The sequence below is a fragment of the Struthio camelus genome, chromosome 2 (assembly GCF_040807025.1).
Source record: "Struthio camelus isolate bStrCam1 chromosome 2, bStrCam1.hap1, whole genome shotgun sequence".
Classification (NCBI taxonomy): domain Eukaryota; kingdom Metazoa; phylum Chordata; class Aves; order Struthioniformes; family Struthionidae; genus Struthio; species Struthio camelus.
In genome coordinates, this window is record NC_090943.1 from 104,594,622 (window position 1) to 104,613,417 (window position 18,796).

The 18,796-nt window shown below is 46.5% G+C and overlaps 1 protein-coding gene across 1 annotated transcript; it reads left to right on the forward strand.

Moving 5' to 3' along the window:
• Positions 1-3,557: 3,557 nt before the first annotated feature.
• LOC104146119 (tubulin beta-2 chain) lies at positions 3,558-6,211 on the forward strand. The gene is made up of 4 exons (XM_068931972.1): positions 3,558-3,736; positions 4,182-4,290; positions 4,593-4,703; positions 4,918-6,211. The coding sequence occupies exons 1-4, from the start codon at positions 3,680-3,682 to the stop codon at positions 5,976-5,978; spliced, it is 1,338 nt and encodes a 445-aa protein (XP_068788073.1). The 5' UTR covers positions 3,558-3,679; the 3' UTR covers positions 5,979-6,211.
• Positions 6,212-18,796: the final 12,585 nt, after the last annotated feature.

Consider the following 18,796-nt stretch of genomic DNA (forward strand, 5'->3'; position numbering starts at 1 on the left):
GGAACCTCTTTCTTGTTTTCATGTATTGCAGCACCAGGTCCCTCAACGTACACAAAACTTAGGCACCAGTCTTGGGGAACTGGGCATAACTTCAAGGTCTTTGTGTCATTTTCGTCTTCCTGAGAGGAGGACCCTGCCCCTGACAAGGCTAGGAAGCATGAAATGGGATACCGAGCCATGGGATGGGTACATGTTTTCCCAAAGGAAGAGCGAGTTTCTCTTTAGGAAAAACATTCAAACAAACTGTGCCTCAGTTCCTCACACAGATGCACGCATTATTATAAAGTACGATGACTGAGTCCTTCCCTTGGGCTTTTGTTAGCTGGCCTTTGCGATGCTCTGCATCCTGTGGGGGAGTCGGGACTTTGATCAGTGACCACTGTCAGTAGATGATGAGAGAGGCTCTGAAGGCGATCACACCCAACCTTTTAACTGGGAGGATGGGAGCCATGAAAGCAAAGGAGGAGATGATACATTGGATAAAACTGGGTTGATCCTCTGAGCTTCATCACACAAACTCTTGACTGAGGTCATGTAATTCCTTCTCTTCTCATATGTCCAGTGAGGATAACTGTATAATAAACCTGTAACCAGCTATTTCATCAGTGCTGCTGCAGTTTCCACACTGCCGTTATCTGCCGTGCTTTTACACCATGGGAAATTAACCAGGGGAGTGAAAATGTCGCAGGGTTTTTTGTTCCTTTCTTTCTAGTGCAGCTTGTTTCTGACATGGGGCTGGTTGCCTAGGAAACTGCTGAAGGTGGCATTGAGCCAGCCGGAGCGTCAGAGCTGTGGGCAGAGTTTGACTTGATAGACATATGTATGTGAGGCAAATACAGAGAGGAAAAGATAGGCACCAGAAAGCAACAGCTGAACAACCCATTTTCTAACAAACGATTCGAAATAAGCTACGCTGAACCGCTGGGAAACACTGCACTTCGAATGCTTGCTTCAGAATTCACTTAAACATTGTCTGCAGTCTCCTAAAGTTACCCGAAATGGCTTCTGTTCGTGTCTAGGGGATCTAATTTGAGCTCCATGAAAAAAGTAGACCTGAATTACCCCCACACTTCCATATCCATGCATTATTATGCAAACTTTATTTATCTGGGAAATAAATAATTGGCCTCAACAAGAGACCAAACATTTGGTCTCATCATATCCCATCTCAACAAGTTCTATACAAGAGATACACATGATTTCCCCCCCCCCCTTCAAAAAGGTGAATTTTTTTTGTTTTAAGAATAAACACTTGGGGTGTTTTTTTTTTCTTTTGATGTAAATAATGTGTTTTCCTTGAATTGGATTTAAAAATGGCTTCCTTTGAAGCCTCACGCTGTTAGGAATGAGCTTAATGTACGCATGGAGAATATGTAACATCAGCTATCCTCTTGCACACTGAAGTGTCAGTAATTCTTCTAGCAAATAACTAATAAGCAGTGTATGATACTCAGAACATTTGGAAATAATAGTAGCGAGCATTCACAGTACCTGTATTTTGCACCAGTTCTGCTGTTCTGAGTTTTGCTGCGACAGTGCTTTCAGTAACACACCCATAGCAGCAAGGGAAATGAAAGGCATTACTTTGAATCATTACCTGAAGCACTCAGTGGTCCAGTGGAGTTGCTAATCTGCAAGTTATTTTTAAACAGGTAATTATAGATGTGGATGTTGATTATATACTCAACATACCACAAAAAATGTTCACTTGGAATTAAAGCTACACATTGTTTGCTAAGTGTAGTCAACCAGATAATTAAATTGCTCCTGGCTTAGACCAGTAAAAACAGATTTCACAGGGAATGCAACTGATCAGATTTTTCTCAAACGGAAAGAGATTTTCCTCGCTGTGGAAGAGAAAATCCTATGAGTGTATTTTCCAGCATCCCGTTTCGGAGCTGGAACGTCTTCTTAAGGAAAAACTAACAAAAGAAAGGTGGGGATGCTATTGGCATATCAACCAAATGAAACTGGATTGTTCTGCAGATTGCCTTAGAAGAACATAAAAGCAGAGCTATAATAATCCATATTCAGGGTTATTGAACTGCATAAGCGAGGTTAGAAAGATCGGGGGGGGGGGGGTTGGCTCAGACTGGTGGATAAGAACAAAGAAAAGAAGTATATTGACTAAAGGCAGAAGAAATCTGCACTGGAAATTCTGATGAACTTCTGTTTGTATCTCTGGAATAGCTGCAGCCTTAGTAATATCGTGGAATAGTAAAATCGGGTACCGCCTCACTACTGACAGCGTTTTAGCGTTTGCCCGGGGCTCGAGCCACCTCTCGGAGGGCACTTCAGACTGCCATGCTCTCATTGCACGTACTGAAATAAATTGTCCAGGCAGACAGGCGATATCGCTGAGCCTCCGGCGTGACCCGCTGACCGCACCGAGCCGCGTCGCGCCCCCCTCACGCCTCCCACCGCGCCGCCCCGCTTTGTTACCGCGCTCCGGCTGCGCGACAGCAGCCCCCGCCCGGCCCGTGAGCAACGCCGGGCTCCTCCGGCCGCAGGACACCGCCTCGGGGAAACACCGCTAGCTCGCACATGCCCCAGGCCCCCCTCCCCGCTCTCCGCATCCTTTCCTGTCTTCTCTTCCCTAGCGTGGGTGAAACGTGCGACGAAGTGACACAGCGTGACGAGCTTGCGAGCTCTCTGCTTGCGGCGGAGCTGCGGGAAAAGCGCCGCGGAGCCCAAAACGTGCTCTCTATTGTCCGCCTTGGGCCGGCGGGAGCGGGGGCGCAGCGGGGGCCGAGCGCTTTGCTAGACAGCAGCTTCTGGCGCGGCTGCAGGAACTAAATTCAGCCCCTGTAGAAGGCAAACGACAGGCTGAGCTCATCACCTAGAAGACGGCAGACAGGAACTGTGCACGGAGTGCCTGGATGTAGGTCAAGATTCGTGAATAAGGCGTTCAGCGGCGCAGCCCGCGCTGCGTGTAAAACAGAAAAAAAAAAAAAAACCCGCATCCCGCTGTGTGTCAATGAATTCGTTTGAAGTTTCACAGTAACGCATCTCATTTTGTCAGGAAAGCAGCTTCCCCCCCTCCCACCCGCCCGGCCATGCCCGGCTGCTTTTTGGTGATGCTTTTATCACACCGCGGGGCAGCGGCACGGCACGGCCGCGGAGGGGGAGGGGGGAATCAACCTGTTCGCCGGTCCCCGCCCCGGAGGCGGCAGCCCTGGCCCCGCTGCCGCCCTGCACCGGCCCCGGGAACAAAAGGGCGGGGGGGGGGGGCGGCGGCCCGGGGCCGTCGGGGCGCGCTCGCCGGGGAACGGCGCGGGGGGTCCCCCGGCGGGGCACGGCCGCGGCTCAGCGCCGAGCGCGGGCGGTGGCTGCGGCGGCTGCGGCGGCCGCCGCCCCCGCCGGCCCTTTGTCCCCGGTGTCAGCGACAAACGGGGGCGGCGGCGGCGGCGACAGCGACGGCGGCTCCGGGCAGCGACCCCCGCCGCGGCAGACAATGCCGCAGCCTCGCCCCGCCCCCGCCCGCCCATTGGCTGGGGGCGGGCGGCGAGGCCCCGCCCCGCCCGGTTCCCGCATTACGTCACCGGCGGGGGCGGGGCGAGCCCGGAGGGGGCGGGGCGGCGGCGCCCGATTTAAGGCGCGGCGCGGGGCGCGGCCGCTGCGGCGGCGAGTGCGGGAGCGGCGGCAGCGGGGGCTCGTGGCACCGTGAGACACCGGCACCATGCGTGAGATCGTGCACATCCAGGCTGGCCAGTGCGGCAACCAGATCGGGGCCAAGGTGATGGGCGGGGTGGCAAGGAGAGGCGGCGGCCGCTGCGCTGGGCGCCCCCGGGGGCAGCGGCGCGGGGGGCGCCGCTGTGCCGGTGCCGGCGCGCTTCCCGCTTTCGCCTCGCCGAGGAGGGGTCCGTGCGGGGCGGCTCCCCCGCGGGGTGGGGGGGTGCGGGCGGCCGCCGGGGCGCGGCCGTGGCGGGGGGACTGCGGAGAGGTGGTGGTGGCGGCGGACCCCCCCTCCCGCGGGTGGCCGGTGCGGCCGGGGCTGCCACGCCCCCCTTCCTCGCCGGCGCGCCGGACCAGAGGCGCGGTGACAGCCGCGTCTGGCCATGGCCGCCCGCGCGGCGCCGCCAATGGGTGCCCGCCACGTGGCGGCCGTCGGGGATGGGGGGAGGGGGTGTGGCCGGGCCGGGGGCTGCGGCTGAGCGCGGTGCCCTGCCGTCGCCTTGCAGTTCTGGGAGGTGATCAGCGATGAGCACGGCATCGACCCCACGGGCAGCTACCACGGTGACAGCGACCTGCAGCTGGAGAGGATCAACGTCTACTACAATGAAGCTACTGGTAATGGCTTTTAGTGGCCCTCCTTGTCTTTCGGGAGCCCCAGGAAACAGGGGTCTGGAGGCACCCTGAGTGCTGCGGGAGCTGGCCTGAGCTCCTGCTGCACGGCTGGGGATCGCCTGGCAGAGCGCTAATGTCTGATTTGTGTCAGTGCTGATGCACTCCCCTTTTCCCTCTAAATACCCTCTGCCTCTGTCTGGGTGGTGGTGGTGTTGTGGCAGTGATTTCTGGAGTCTGCCAGGACTCTCTTGTGCCACTGGCTGCCGACTGCAGGGCTGTAACGCCGGTGCTGGTTCCTCCCGCAGGTAACAAGTATGTCCCCCGTGCCATCCTGGTCGACCTGGAACCCGGCACTATGGACTCTGTCCGCTCTGGCCCCTTTGGACAGATCTTCCGACCAGACAACTTTGTCTTTGGTAGGTAACGGGACCGGAGGGGTCCCCAGGCGTGTGCTGCGTGCAACTCACAGGAAAGGCTGTGAGTTGGCACGCGAGCGACGCAGGGAGAAGGACCCTTAACTGGGCAGGGGGGCTGGGAGCAACGGGCGTCTGCTGCGGGGCAGGGAGAAGCGGGATCGCCTTTTCTGGTAGGGGCGCTAACGTGGCATCTGCTTTCTGCTCTGCCTCCCAGGTCAGAGCGGGGCTGGCAACAACTGGGCAAAGGGCCACTACACAGAAGGAGCTGAGCTAGTGGACTCTGTCCTGGACGTGGTGAGGAAGGAATCGGAAAGCTGCGACTGCCTCCAGGGCTTTCAGCTGACCCACTCCTTGGGCGGTGGCACGGGCTCTGGGATGGGCACCCTCCTCATCAGCAAGATCAGGGAGGAGTACCCCGACCGCATCATGAACACCTTCAGCGTCATGCCCTCTCCCAAGGTGTCGGACACGGTGGTGGAGCCCTACAATGCCACCCTTTCTGTGCACCAGCTGGTGGAGAACACGGACGAGACCTACTGCATTGACAATGAGGCCTTGTATGACATTTGCTTCCGCACCCTGAAGCTCACCACTCCCACGTACGGGGACCTCAACCACCTGGTCTCGGCCACCATGAGCGGCGTGACGACCTGCCTTCGCTTCCCCGGCCAGCTGAACGCCGATCTGCGCAAGCTGGCGGTCAACATGGTGCCTTTCCCCCGGCTGCACTTCTTCATGCCGGGCTTTGCCCCTCTCACGAGCCGCGGCAGCCAGCAGTACCGAGCCCTGACGGTGCCCGAGCTCACGCAGCAGATGTTTGATTCTAAGAACATGATGGCAGCCTGCGACCCCCGCCACGGTCGCTACCTGACGGTGGCTGCCATTTTCCGAGGCCGGATGTCCATGAAGGAGGTGGACGAGCAAATGCTCAACGTGCAGAACAAGAACAGCAGCTACTTTGTGGAGTGGATCCCCAATAACGTGAAGACGGCCGTCTGCGACATCCCCCCGCGCGGGCTCAAGATGTCTGCCACCTTCATTGGGAACAGCACGGCTATTCAGGAGCTGTTCAAGAGGATCTCGGAGCAGTTCACAGCCATGTTCCGGCGCAAGGCTTTCTTGCACTGGTACACCGGCGAGGGCATGGATGAAATGGAGTTCACGGAGGCAGAGAGCAACATGAATGACCTGGTCTCAGAATACCAGCAATACCAGGATGCCACCGCTGACGAGCAGGGTGAATTTGAAGAGGAAGGCGAGGAGGATGAGGCGTAATGTTGAAAGGTGTAGGAAAAAGGTTTAGTTTAAGCAGGCAAGTGTTCATTGAAAGGAGAAAATCTGTGCAGTTGTGCTGAAGCATGCATTTTTTTAATTTGGTGCTCTCCACTGTTGCTTCTGTCAGCAGTTTTGTATCCTTGACTGTCCAATGTAACAGTAGTTGCAAAAATACTTCAGTCTTCTGTTTAAATGGTTAACTTCTCAAACATAAAGGCTTTTTGTGTTCTAAATGGTGTCCTCTGCCTTATTTCTCTCTAAATTAAGATGTTTAACACTATCAACTCTTGTAGTTTTCTGTAACTTCATTTCTCAGTCTAAATCTTGTTTAAACCTTGATTTCAGTAAAAGGTTAAACTTAATAAAACAAGGTTTCTCAGGCTATTAATTTTGCTGTGTATGAGTAAACTGCAGTTTGGCCTATGAGGGTAGCTAATTTATGGCAATTGTGGATTCAATATTAAGGCACTCATGTCTAACAGTTAATCCATTGTTGGAGAGAAAGCTGCCTTAACTAATAGAAACAAGACAGTGCACTAGAAGATCCTGCAGCTTCTATTTTTGGACATAGATGGTAGTGAGGTCAGCTAGAGGGTATTTAATTCCACATTACAAACCATCAAAACCAATGTGACAGGATAACTGTAGACTTCCCCACTGCCATTCAGCAGCTATTTTTTCTTGTTGCAGGGACTATAGTACTCTGAATATGGATGGGTGCTTGTGATTTGACTTGATCCTGAGCAATCCCATTTCCCCTTGGCCCTCCTCGCTAAATAGGAAAAAGCTCATACAGAGAAGCATGGGTCTAGAATTGCCCTAGCAGTGTACAGTCATGGTCAACAAGTTACCTGAGAACCTGAACATCAGGCATAACTTTCTTCAGTGTCTCAAGGTGAGTGTTTCCCCAAAATAGCCACCAAACTGCACTTAACTATAAGAGGTATTATCCATCAATCCCTTTAGGAGACAAGGGATGATGGGCCAACTTCCAAGTAACATTGCTTAAGAGGTTGCCTAGAGTGTAAATACAATCCTGGGATACTTGAACAAGCCCTGACTGTCACTATGTCCCACATCCAACTTACACGTTTACACCACACGTTTACACCACTACTATTTTTGAATGCTTTTAAATTGCAGCAGCAAATGGAGCTCTTACCTGGGCAGAAGAACAGCACAGCAGGACTCCCCCTTGTGAAGGTAAGTGTGGTTGCTTATGGTGAGGGAGGAGGGATTTGTGTTGACTTATGGCTTGAAAGTCACAAAGAACCTGAGTGGATTTCTTCCAGAGGGAGAAGTAAGCCTACAATGCAGTCTTCAGCAGGTGCAAGGTCTAAGATATTTTTTCTAGTGCAAAACTAGAGGAAGAATACCAACTACCCAATCTGTGCTTATAGTCCCTAGTTTATGCAACACCAGTTTAGGGAGTGCTCTTGTATCAAAATACATTGTTTTGAGAAGTATTGCTAATGCTACAAGTAGAGATGAGCATAAAAAGTGTCTAGGATTTAATATCCTAGCTCCTTGCAACTTTGCTTTAGTGAGGTCTAGTATCCATTAACAATAGCTAATGACTCCTGTCCTTATTGCTCAAAGGGAGTTAGCATTTGCATGTATGCAACCTCTTTTGTGACTCCTTAATGAAATGCTTGCAAAGCATTGCTGAAATAAAGGCTTAAAAGGAAACTACTGTGCATAACTAATCTTGCCTGTGTTAGCTCTCCTCTGTTGCCTGCAGACACTGCTTTGTGTGTACCCTGTTCCCTTGCTGATAGGTTTATTATCCAAATTTGGGGTTTAAGATGGTGTGTAGGACAGCAGGCATTTGATATTCTTTGCTCTCATCTGTCCTGCGACTTTTGATGTATGCTCTGAAAAGTGGGGTGAGAAGCCATTTAGAAATGCCTGAACTGTCTGTAAACAAATAATCATATCCTCCCACAACATCACTTGTGTTTCTTAGCACTTGAGCAGCTCTATGATTAAGCATTAAGCAAAATGAGGTTGTTCTAGTAACTGAGTTACCATGCACTGCCCCTAGGCCCCTTAGGAACTAATAGCCTATGTGGTTGTCAAAGTAACCTTCCTCTGAAATTGCCTAACTGGACTGCGCTTGAAATTGTCTGCTATATATAGCTTTGTTTCTAAAGCTGAGAAGGGGACCCAGCAAGTAATTCTCTCTTCAGGTATTTTTGCCTTTTGGAAATCATTGTGGGGAAGAAGGGGAAGTGAGCAAATGGTTCAAAATACTACTAGTTTTTTAAACAAGCTTTCTTAACTAAAAGGTAAAAACCTGGTCTCTGGTCAGCGTCTTCCTTTCTGTAGTGTCACTGGCAAGTTTCACTACTGTTCAACATGTTTAGCTTCTAATTCTTAGCGTAATTGTAACGCCTTTAGATAATCCTTAAATATAGTTCCCCAAGAGATGCTCTCAAAGCAGCTCACTGTAGTAGAAAGTAGGACACCTTCCTACATTGCTTACTATTGTTTGCATCAGTTTTCCCTAAAGGAAGAGAAAGAATAAATAGAGATACTCTACATGGAAACTTGTCACTTTATAAATCCTACGCAGCTTATTTGCCAGCCACAATCATACAAAAATACTTGCATCTTAGTAAGGAGTTGAGGGAAATGCAGGAAAAGGAAATACTGGAAAACTTGGAGAAATTCACTCCTGCTAGGTAGGAATAGTAAGCCAATTACAATGGAAGAAGAGGAGCCTCATATTGGGAATGGAGGCTGCGGCACTGATTTGTAGCTGCAGCTCAAAGGTCCAGCTGGATCTATCACCTGGGAGACCATTCATTACACAAATTGGAGACTTGACTGTTCTATGGTAAACAACAAACACGTTTTCCAGTGTTTATGGCCATACTATTCTTTTACAAAAAGCAGAACCACTGTGAGCATTTATGGTTAGCATAAGTAACCTCTAACTGCCTTAAACCTGTGTTGGCACTGATTTGTAATTGTTGCTGTGAACTCTTCCTCTATGGCTTAAGGTATCACATTAAAGGCACCCTTCCCTGAAGAATGATAGTGCAGGCTTAGTGAGATACAACTTAGGCCACTCGTAATGACTTAACGTATTTCTGTTAATAGAGGAAAATTAATAATAGCAATAAAATATCAATCTCTAGAAATATCAAAGATATGGCCTGCAGGGAAGCATCCTCATCTATTGACCATTAGAACTGATGATGTGGAAGGGAGCCACCTCTTTTCATCCTCTGAGTAATGTGGCACTCTTTTTAGGAGTGCATGCATAGAATGTCTTGATCAAGGTAAATAACTCTACCAGAAGACATGTTCTTTCAGATGTACAGATGATAAAGCTATGATAAGGTTCTAAAAGCAGCTGGGTTACTATTTAGGCTTAAATAGAAACAGGAGGAGGTCTGGTACTACTGAGAAGTCATCTCTTTAAATTTCCCTTCCCTATTTAGATCTAGCACATCGATCTAGAGCCATTTTGTCAACAGCATTGTGAAAGGATAGCCCAGTCTATGGGCTGGTTCCTGGGAGAAATCTGTCGTAAGTTTTGCATGGGCTAGTTTTCAAAGACTTCTCCAAATGTTTAAGTTTCGCTTGAATATAGGCCTACAGCTGTTCCAGCAGATGTTTTTCAATCTGTCAAATGGGAGTCAGAGTAATTCTCTAATGTATCTGAGATACATGCTTATGTCAGGAATGGGATGTGTTAAATAGGCAACAGTACTGGTCATGTGAGAATCTGACTGAAATCAGTGAGGCCTATCCTGTTCAGAGATATACCTTTCCAGAAGGTATGAGGTGAAGAACACAGCAAACAGAAGTAGCAGAATGGTTTATAGCCTGAAGAAAGAAGGGAAATCAAATCTTTGGTGTGTAGGAACGGGGAGGAAAACCCTAATCTTGCTCAAAGAAATTTCCTGCTTATGAATGTCATCTCATGCACTGCTTACACAGTATAGAGCTGGTAGGACCTTCTGGGTATCCTTGCAATTATGTGTTTTTAAAAAAATACAATGAAGTGACACTGTCCTTTACTGACCAATGCCGTAATATGCTACTGCAAAACACACAGCACTGATGCCTGGAGGGGATTGTGGCTGTTGTGTTGAAAGGGGCAAGTTTTCTTAACTCCCAAGAAAGAATTGGGACATCTAGTCATACTCCGCACACAGTGGTGTTCTCCCTTTGTTTACTTCAGCTTTTGCCCCTTTCCATAAGCGCCATAGCAAAACTTTTATATCAACTAGATCAGGACAAGTCCTGATACTGTTTTGGTGTATGCCAAGTTTAATTCTGCATATAATTCACTTTCCAAAAAAAAAAAAAAAACAACCCACCAACAAACCAAAGCTACCTTACTTAAAAAACAAAAACTCAAACCTTCTGCTGTTAAACTATATTAAATTCTACTTTACAGTGGGTGGTGTCTTAATTACTGGATTATTCGTCTTTTTTAATGAAGCCTAATATTTGTTTGCTAAAACTACCAGGAGATGGAATGCTCCCTAGAGGGATCATGTGATGATCCTTTCTATTTGGTACATACCCTTTCTCCCAAGGGGATGTTGTTTTACTTTCCCATTCCATGTTAAAGTGCAGCTCATACAGACTTTTAGGGACTGTTCAGATGTGGTAGCCTGCCTATTGGTAATGCTGTTCCCCTGAACCCACATGGTGTGTGGGAGATGCTGTTTTCTCATTTATAAATAATTCCCTTCTCAATATTTCCATGTATTTTTCAGTTTTTTTAAGGTCCTGCAAAACAAAGCTTATGACTGTTGTAATGTGTGTTATGTGCATACTTGCATAAGGCAATTCAAGTTAAGTTATTTTTTTCCCCTTTCTTCAGCTCTGCAACAAATCTTTAAGTATTAGGGGTTATTCTTGTACATGACTGAATCAATGGTATTTGTGGTCCCTGCCCCCCTCCAATCTAAAAGTTGGTGATGCTAAGCATGTGCCTTTTGGTATGCCACCAATCACTTGTGCTGATCTTTTATTTGTTAAGATGGGAAAGAGCAGACTACTTTGGATCTCAGACACTTCCATTTTAGATGGTTGTTACCTCTGGCTTGCTTACCTGAAAATTCAAAATGGAAGCATCTGAACTAGAACGTGGGCATAGGAAAGTGCCATAGGAAACGTTGTGCTTTAGAAAAAGAAAGACATTTCTTAGACCTGACCCCACTGGACACTTTTCCAGTTGGAATTCTTTGAGTATTAACTTGAATACTAGGGAAGAGTTCTGAAAGCCAGCAAAGGAAATAGTGCAGATGATGACTCTTCTATTTCTCTGAGCAGTTCAACAAGAAGGAAGTTGGCAACAAGAAGGAACAAGTTTCTCTATTGTTAGTTTTAATGTGATTTCAAGTATTTTACTTTGAAATCCTCCAGAAAGAAAAACGTCTTGTAAAAGTGCACATATAAAAAGGTGGTCTGTTTACAGCATCTAAGCAAATAAGAAATAATTTAAGGTAGGCTATTCCTTCTGCCCCACTGAATGGCATTTTCCTCCTACAGGCAGAATTCCAACCATTAGAGAGGAAATCAAATTTTAGCTTTGCTAAGTTGTTGTTTGTTAATGTTTGACTCTTATACAACAGAGATTCTTTCTGGTCTCTGTTTATCCATAGATCATCTTTTATGATGAGATTATTTTTCTCACTTTGCTTCCTTAGTAAGTTTAAGGCACATTTTCTTTCTGTTTTGATAAGAGTGCATCTATTATTACCATGATAGAAACGTTAATAACAGTTCAACTTCAGCAGGATGTGAAAGCACTTGTTCCAAAAGAAAAAATGGGTACCCTATCAGATTGTATAGTTTGTTCGGTAAACAGCTCTGGGTTGTTTTGTATTGACAAATGTTTGTGTTTTGCCTGAATGCAATAGAAAGATCCTGCCTATCTTCACAGTGAATTATTAAACATGGTTTTCAAGCAGAATTCAAATGGCCTCACAAAAAACTTTACAAACATCAAATGAAATTCAAACATTGATTTCTTATGCTTTGCTTCTGTGCAGCCAGCATAATGCTGGTTTTATAAATACTAATCATACAATTCATTAATTACCACGATTCCAACCCTATACTAGCAGGCAAGGAGTAAGCTTATACAGCAGGCTGGGATTAGAGATCTCCAGGGCTTTGGGAGAGATAGTACTCACAGAAAGGGGCAGCTCTGTGAGATGGACCAGGCTGATTTAATTTCCTTCAGCTGCTAAAAAGAATAGTTCTCTTCCTGTTGCTGTGCTTCAGGTGATATGTTCTTCTTGTTTCCTTTGTCAGCTCTAGGGCTTCTCTGACCCTTCTATGAGTCAATTCAGCTCCTTAAACTAATGGCCCAGTAAACTGGGCATAGGGAAGAAGCTTCTTTTTCGATCAGGGAGTGCACCAGACAGAGCTGGTGCAAAGGAAAGTGGGGGGAAAGCACACAACTCAATAGGAGAGAGCAGAGCGAGCTGTTAGGTCAATTCAGTCATCTAGTGGAACAGCACCCTGAAGTCTGCAGAGAACTTAAGTGATTTTAAACAACATTTAATCCCACCATAAACTGCTGCATCTCTTAACGGACTTCCCCCCCCCCCGTCACAAGATAAAGTTTAGAGTTTACTTAGTATCGGTCCAAGTTACTTGTAACTATTGGATTGCAGCATAGAGCAAAGAGACTAAGGAACAAAAACTGACTAGCAGATCAAAGTCATTGTCTGTGCCTTGTTCTCAATGACATGCAGGAAATAGGCTGCTCTGGAAAACACTGTTCTCAACATTTCATCTATATTGATGCTGGAATCTTAGTCATATCTTGACTGAAGGAGCTAGTTCATAGAGATAACAAAGGCATTTAATTTACTGAGCGATCTCAGGAGATAGATGCAACCTGGATGGAGGCAGGAGCCATCTGGCTGCTACCCCATCACATCTGGTATGTCAAGCAGAAATAATGAGAGGCTGCATTGTTTTGCACTCTGCATTGTTTCTTCTCAGTAAATCTGATGATGATAAACATATTTTTCCCTTTCTGGAGCCATTTTGTGATACAATACACTAGTGATCATGCCTACTGTGGTGACTCTAGGAAGCCAAATGAGTGGGTTTCTATTTGCTATGTCCTGTAGACATAGACAGAGAAATTCCTGACCTTCAGAGTTTACAGTATAAGACCGTAAGAGAAACAAAGGCGAAAGAAGAAGTGTTAGTTTCATGAAGAAAGAGTTTGTCCCTCAAAAGGAATGTGGGTCACTTTACAACTGCCAGTGCCCATGCTCCCAACTTGTTCTGTAACGTGGTGCTCTCACACACTCATCCTATCTCTTTTGTTCTTGGCCAAACACACAAGACTCAAGGTACAACAAACACAGGTACAGAAGAGACTACAACAAAACTGCTTTTGCTCATTCATAAAAGCATGCTCATCATTATTGTACCTAATTGCCTGCAGCGGGTTGTGATTTTGAAATAGAAATAGATTCTTTTTCATGATTTCTATTAGTAGAAAAAAATATATCTTCACAATTATTTCATCTTCCTGCTGGCAGAAATGTTTGTATCTTAATGCACACCAGATTCAGAAGGTGACCTTAGATAGTCTTCATCAGGTGGAAATATTGTAGTTGTCAGGTAAAAGACAGACAATAAGCTAACGAAGAGAGTGTGATCATTAGAGTTGCAACAGAAAGACTCTCAAATAAGCTGTGCAGTCTCTGATATATATACCCAAGTAATACATGATATTATCCATGGTAAATAAGTGAGAATAAAGCCATGGGAAGACATTTGGTCTATTGTGTATGCTGCAGCATTTTTTCACGTTTGTATGTTTGCAATTCTTTTTCAAACAATAGGAAAATATAGACAGGCATTAAAATGTTCTAGGATTTCTGTTGCCGCCCTTGTGCAGCTCATTTCCAAGGCTCTGCTGTTGCCTTGGAAACCGCAAAGGGTGCGATTTGATTCAGTGTGTCACCAGGCTGCAGAGCTGCAGGCAGAGTTTCAGCTGCAAAGGGGCACATGGGTGTTCCTATGCACTGCAAATGCAGAAATGGGGAATTTTGACTTCTATTTGTAATACTAAAGACTTTTAGAATTTATGAAACTGTATTAGAAGATACAACAAGAAATGCCATTGATTTAAATATCATTGATGGCTATGATTTTTTTTAAGTGTATGCCTAAATGTAAGATTCTGAATTGATATTTAGGTAATTGACACTTAATTTGTTTCGTGGTGTGTGCTATTGGATGCTCAATGCTACCATACAGGAGGGAATTTATTAGATACTTAAATATGTACCTCACTACAGGTACTCATTTCTAAAACCTGGGGCTACACTCCTCAAAATAGGTGAGGATTTCCAGCATTATAGCATCTAAGTATTAGATAGATTCCTAATGGACACACAGTCTGCTTGATAGAATAACTATAAAGCTCTCAGAAGGCAATGCGTGCATAAAGAAGGCATGTTAGCTAGTGCATGGGGACCCTCAGGTGAGGAATCAGAAGGCTTAAAGCTGTTCCTTTGTAGATTGCCAAGAATAATTTTGTACCTAAAAAGCTCTTAAATGCTTGTGTGGATCACACAGAGATGCCTGGAGGGACAGTTGTGTTGCTGTTCCTCCAGTGGTGAGGAGATGTAACAGCCTACTGCTGCCCAAAAGGGAGGAAGGCATGCATATAGCATATACGAATGTAAATGCATGTGTTGCATGAGCACTATAAAGACTGTGTGTGACTAACTACTGCAGATATGTGCTAAAAAAAAAATTGATGACAATCTAGATATAAAGGACACAACATTCAAGAAAAGTTGATGAAAAGATGTCTGTGTGAGGACAATTCTGGATGTTCTCTGGTTGCAGAAGCAATGGAGTAATAATACCATGTGTTGCAAAGATTGCACTAGTCCACATTCCAGACACTTCACAGCAGCTTAAGTTTCTTTGCTATGAGAGAAAAAGAGCCACAGTTCACGCCCAAGTCACTTCACTGGAGCAAACTGAGGGCCGCTTTTGAAAATATGTCTAAAGTAATTTTCCCAAGGTCACAACAACCAAACACAAGGCAAAAACATGATGGCTGCTCTCTAACCACTAATATCCCCTGCTGTAGATGGGGATGAAAGATTTGAATAGAACCAGTGACTATATGCATCAATTTATGTTGTTTTAAACGCAGCTAACCAGAGTAATACGTAACTAACTGTTCATCCTGACAGAAATTATTTTTGTTCTTGAAAATGGTAATGATTTATCACATTAATTATTAGCTCACCCTTGTAAAAAAAATGCTGGTTCTACAATTTTAATGTAAATGTATAGAGAACTGTGACGCTGAGACCAATTAGCCATCAGCCTGCTGTTACAAATCACACACAGCCTCCCATTCCTTTTTCTCCTTTTCACAGCATTACAGACTTACGGAAGTTGGACGGGAACTCTGGAAGATTGTCCAGTCCAGCTCCCCGTTCAAAGCAGGGGCACCTAGAGCACATTGCTCAGGGCTGTGTCCAGTTGGGTTTTGAATACCTTCAAGGATGGAGACTCCATAACTTCTCAGGGCAATCTGCTTCTGTGTGCAACCACCCTCACAGTAAAGAAGTGTTTTCTCACATTTAAATCAAATTTCCTGTATTTCAGTTTGTGCCAATTGCGTCTTGTCCTGTCACTGGGCACCACTGAGAAGAGTTTGGCTCTGTCTTCTTTTCTGCCCCTCATTAGATACTTATATACATGGATAAGATTCTTCCTGAGCCTTCTCCTCCTAAAGGCTTTCAGCTGGTCCTCTTCAGCACATCCGTGTCTCTTTTGTACTGGGGAGCCCAGCACTGGACACAGCACTCCAGATGTGGTCTCACCAGGGCTGAGCAGAGCAGAAGGATCACCTCCCTCCACCTGCTGGCAATGCTCTTTGTAATGGAGGCCGTGATTCTGTTGGCCACCTTTGTCACAAGGGCACATTGCTGGCTCATGGTCAGCTTGTCCACCAGGACTCTCATGTCCTTCTTTCCAAATCTGTTTTCCAACTGGTCTGCCCCCAGCCTGTAGTGGTGCATAGGGTTATTTCTCCCCAGGTGCAGGACTTTGCATTTCCCCTTGTTGGACTTCATGAGGTTCCTGTCAGCTCATTTCTCCAGCCCGCAGAGGTCCCTCTGAATGGCAGCACAACCACGTGGTCTGTCAACCATCCCTCTCAGTTTTGTATCATCTGCAAATTTGCTGAGGACGCCCTCTGCCCATCATCTAGGTCATTAATGAAGATGTTAAACAGCACTGGCCCCAGTATTGACCCCTGGGCTACTCCACTAGTGGCTGGCCTCCAGATGGGCTTTGTGCCGTTGATTGCCACCCTTCAATCTAATTTCATCTAATTTTCACTTTATCTCACTGTCTATGTATCTGGTGTGTGCTTCATCAGTTTGCCAATGAGGGTGTTACAGGAGATAGTTCAACAGCCTTGCTAAAATCAACATAAACTACAACCACTGCTCTCCCCTTCTCCACTGAGCTAGTCACTTTGTCATAGAAGGTTGGTCAGACATGATTTCCCCTTTGTAAATCCATACTGACTACTCCCAGTTCCCTTCTTGTCTTTGATAGGTTTGGAAATGGCTTCCAGGATTATCTGCTTCATCACCTGCCCAGGGATTGAGGTAAGGCAGACCAGCCTGTAGTTCCCCAGATTCTCCTTCTTGCCCTTCTTGAAGAAGGAGAGACATTTGCTTTCTTCCAGTCCTCAGGAACCTCCTCTGGTCACCACAACTTTTTGAAGAGAGTAGCCTTGCACTGACATCAGCCAGCTTGCTCAGCACTTGTGGAAGGCATACCACCTACCAGGGCCCATGGACTTGCGTATATCCAGTTTGTTTAAATGTTCCCTAGCAGGATGCTCCTCTGCCAAGGGTGAGTCATCATTGACCCAGACTTTCACACTGGTCTCAGGCGCTTGAGATTCCTGAAGGAATCTTAGTAGTAAAAACTAAGGCGAAGATGGCACTGAATACGTCAGCCTTTTCCATATCCTTTGTCACCAGGTCGCCTGCCTCATTCAGCAGTGGGTCCACATTTTCCCTCCTTTTCCTTTTGCTGCTGATAGACCTGTAGAAGCCCTTCTTGCTGCCCTCCACATCCCTTGCCAGATTCAACTCCAGGTAAGCTTTGGCTTTCCTAACCCTTTCATGCTCAGACAGTGTCTCTATACTCCTCCTGGGTCATCTGTCCCTGCTTCCACTTCTTGTACAGTTCCTTTTCATCTCTGACTTTAGTCAGGAGCTCATTATTCATCCTTGCAGGCCTCCTGCCATGTTTGCTTGAATTCCGTCATATTGGGATGGACCATTCTTCAGCTTGGAGGGGGTGATCCTTGAAAGTCAACTAGATCACTTTGACCCCTCTTCTCCCCAAGTCAGTCTCCTACAGGACACTTCCAAGCAGATCTCTGAATAGGTTCAAGTCTGCTCGTCTGAAGTCCAGGGTGCAATCCTGCTAGTTGCCTCATTCCCTTCTCTCAGGATCCTGAACTCCACCATCTCTTGGTCACCACAGCCAAAACTGACCCTGACTGTCACAACCCCAACTAGTTCTCCGTTGTTGATAAGTTTATATCAGATCCAGCAGAGCACCTCTCCGTGTGGACTCATCAATTATCTGTGTCAGAAAGTTATCATCAAAGCACTCCAAAACCTCCTGGGTTGTTTGTGCCCTGCTGCCTTGTCCTTCCAGCAGATACTGGAGTAGTCAAAGCCCCGCATGAAGACCAGGGCCTGTTGTGAGGCTTCTTCCTCTGAAGTAGGCTTTATCTACTTCTTCCTCATCAGACGGTATATAGCAGACACCCACCACAACACTGCCCACGTAGGGCTGCCCACTAATCCTGACCTGTAAACTCCAGCTGTCCCCTCACCCAGGCAGAGCTCCCTGCATTCCCACTGTCGTCTCACATAACGGACAACTCCCCCTCCTTACCGTCCCGGCCTGTCCTTCCTAAAGAGCCTGTAGCCACTCATCGCAGCACTACAGTTGTGTGAGTTATCCCACCATGTCTCTGTGATCCCAATGAGAATGTAGCCCTGTAACTGCACACAGACAGTGCAGTTACACTAATCCTCCTGTTTGTTCCCCATGCTGTGTGCCTGTACAGCCGCTTCAGAGAGGCACCCACTCGTGCTGATTTCCCAGAAAAAGTGTGAGAGTTTCCATCATCATACTGTTTTTTCGGCACTTCCATATTTGTGTGCATACAGGTGCCCCCCCTCCCCATTAGTGCTGTTTTGTTGATTAGGAGGTACATCACCCTGCACCCTTTTCTTGCCAATCTGGTCTACTACTTCACTTCGCTATGGGTTGTCATCTCCCTGCTCTGTCATGCCTAGTTTAAAGCTGTCTTCACCAGGTCAGCCAACTGTTTGACAAAGATCCTTTCACTATTGAAAATTTACAGCTGCAAATCGATTAACACTTTACAATCAAATTTAATATTTTCTGCACAATTCATTACAGATTCTGCAGAAATTTATTTCATCTCTTCTTCATAGCAGCAACATAGATACAGAAGTTTATCTTGGTTCAAATGTATTCATTGTTTTCACTGTTGTTATTAAACTGTCCTTCTTCCCTCAGTCTTCTGCCACACGTTTAGCAGTTTACAAGAATGGAGCTATTAGGAGCAGGATCTAAAACTCTTCCAAAATGAGGTGCATGGCAGACTTGTGGAAAGGCAGGAGGTCAGTTCAGTTGTAGAAAAAAACAGATATCCCATTACCATGGATGCTCAAAATACTGTCACTGCCAGGCCACTCCCAGTAAGAGCCATTTGTTAATACTAG

Bases quoted from the DNA above. Each gene is read 5' to 3' on its own strand.
- LOC104146119 (XM_068931972.1), top strand. From the start codon at position 3,680: ATGCGTGAGATCGTGCACATCCAGGCTGGCCAGTGCGGCAACCAGATC. The intron at 3,737-4,181 runs GTGATGGGCGGG...GTCGCCTTGCAG, and splicing joins GCAACCAGATCGGGGCCAAG to TTCTGGGAGGTGATCAGCGA. The intron at 4,704-4,917 runs GTAGGTAACGGG...TCTGCCTCCCAG, and splicing joins ACCAGACAACTTTGTCTTTG to GTCAGAGCGGGGCTGGCAAC.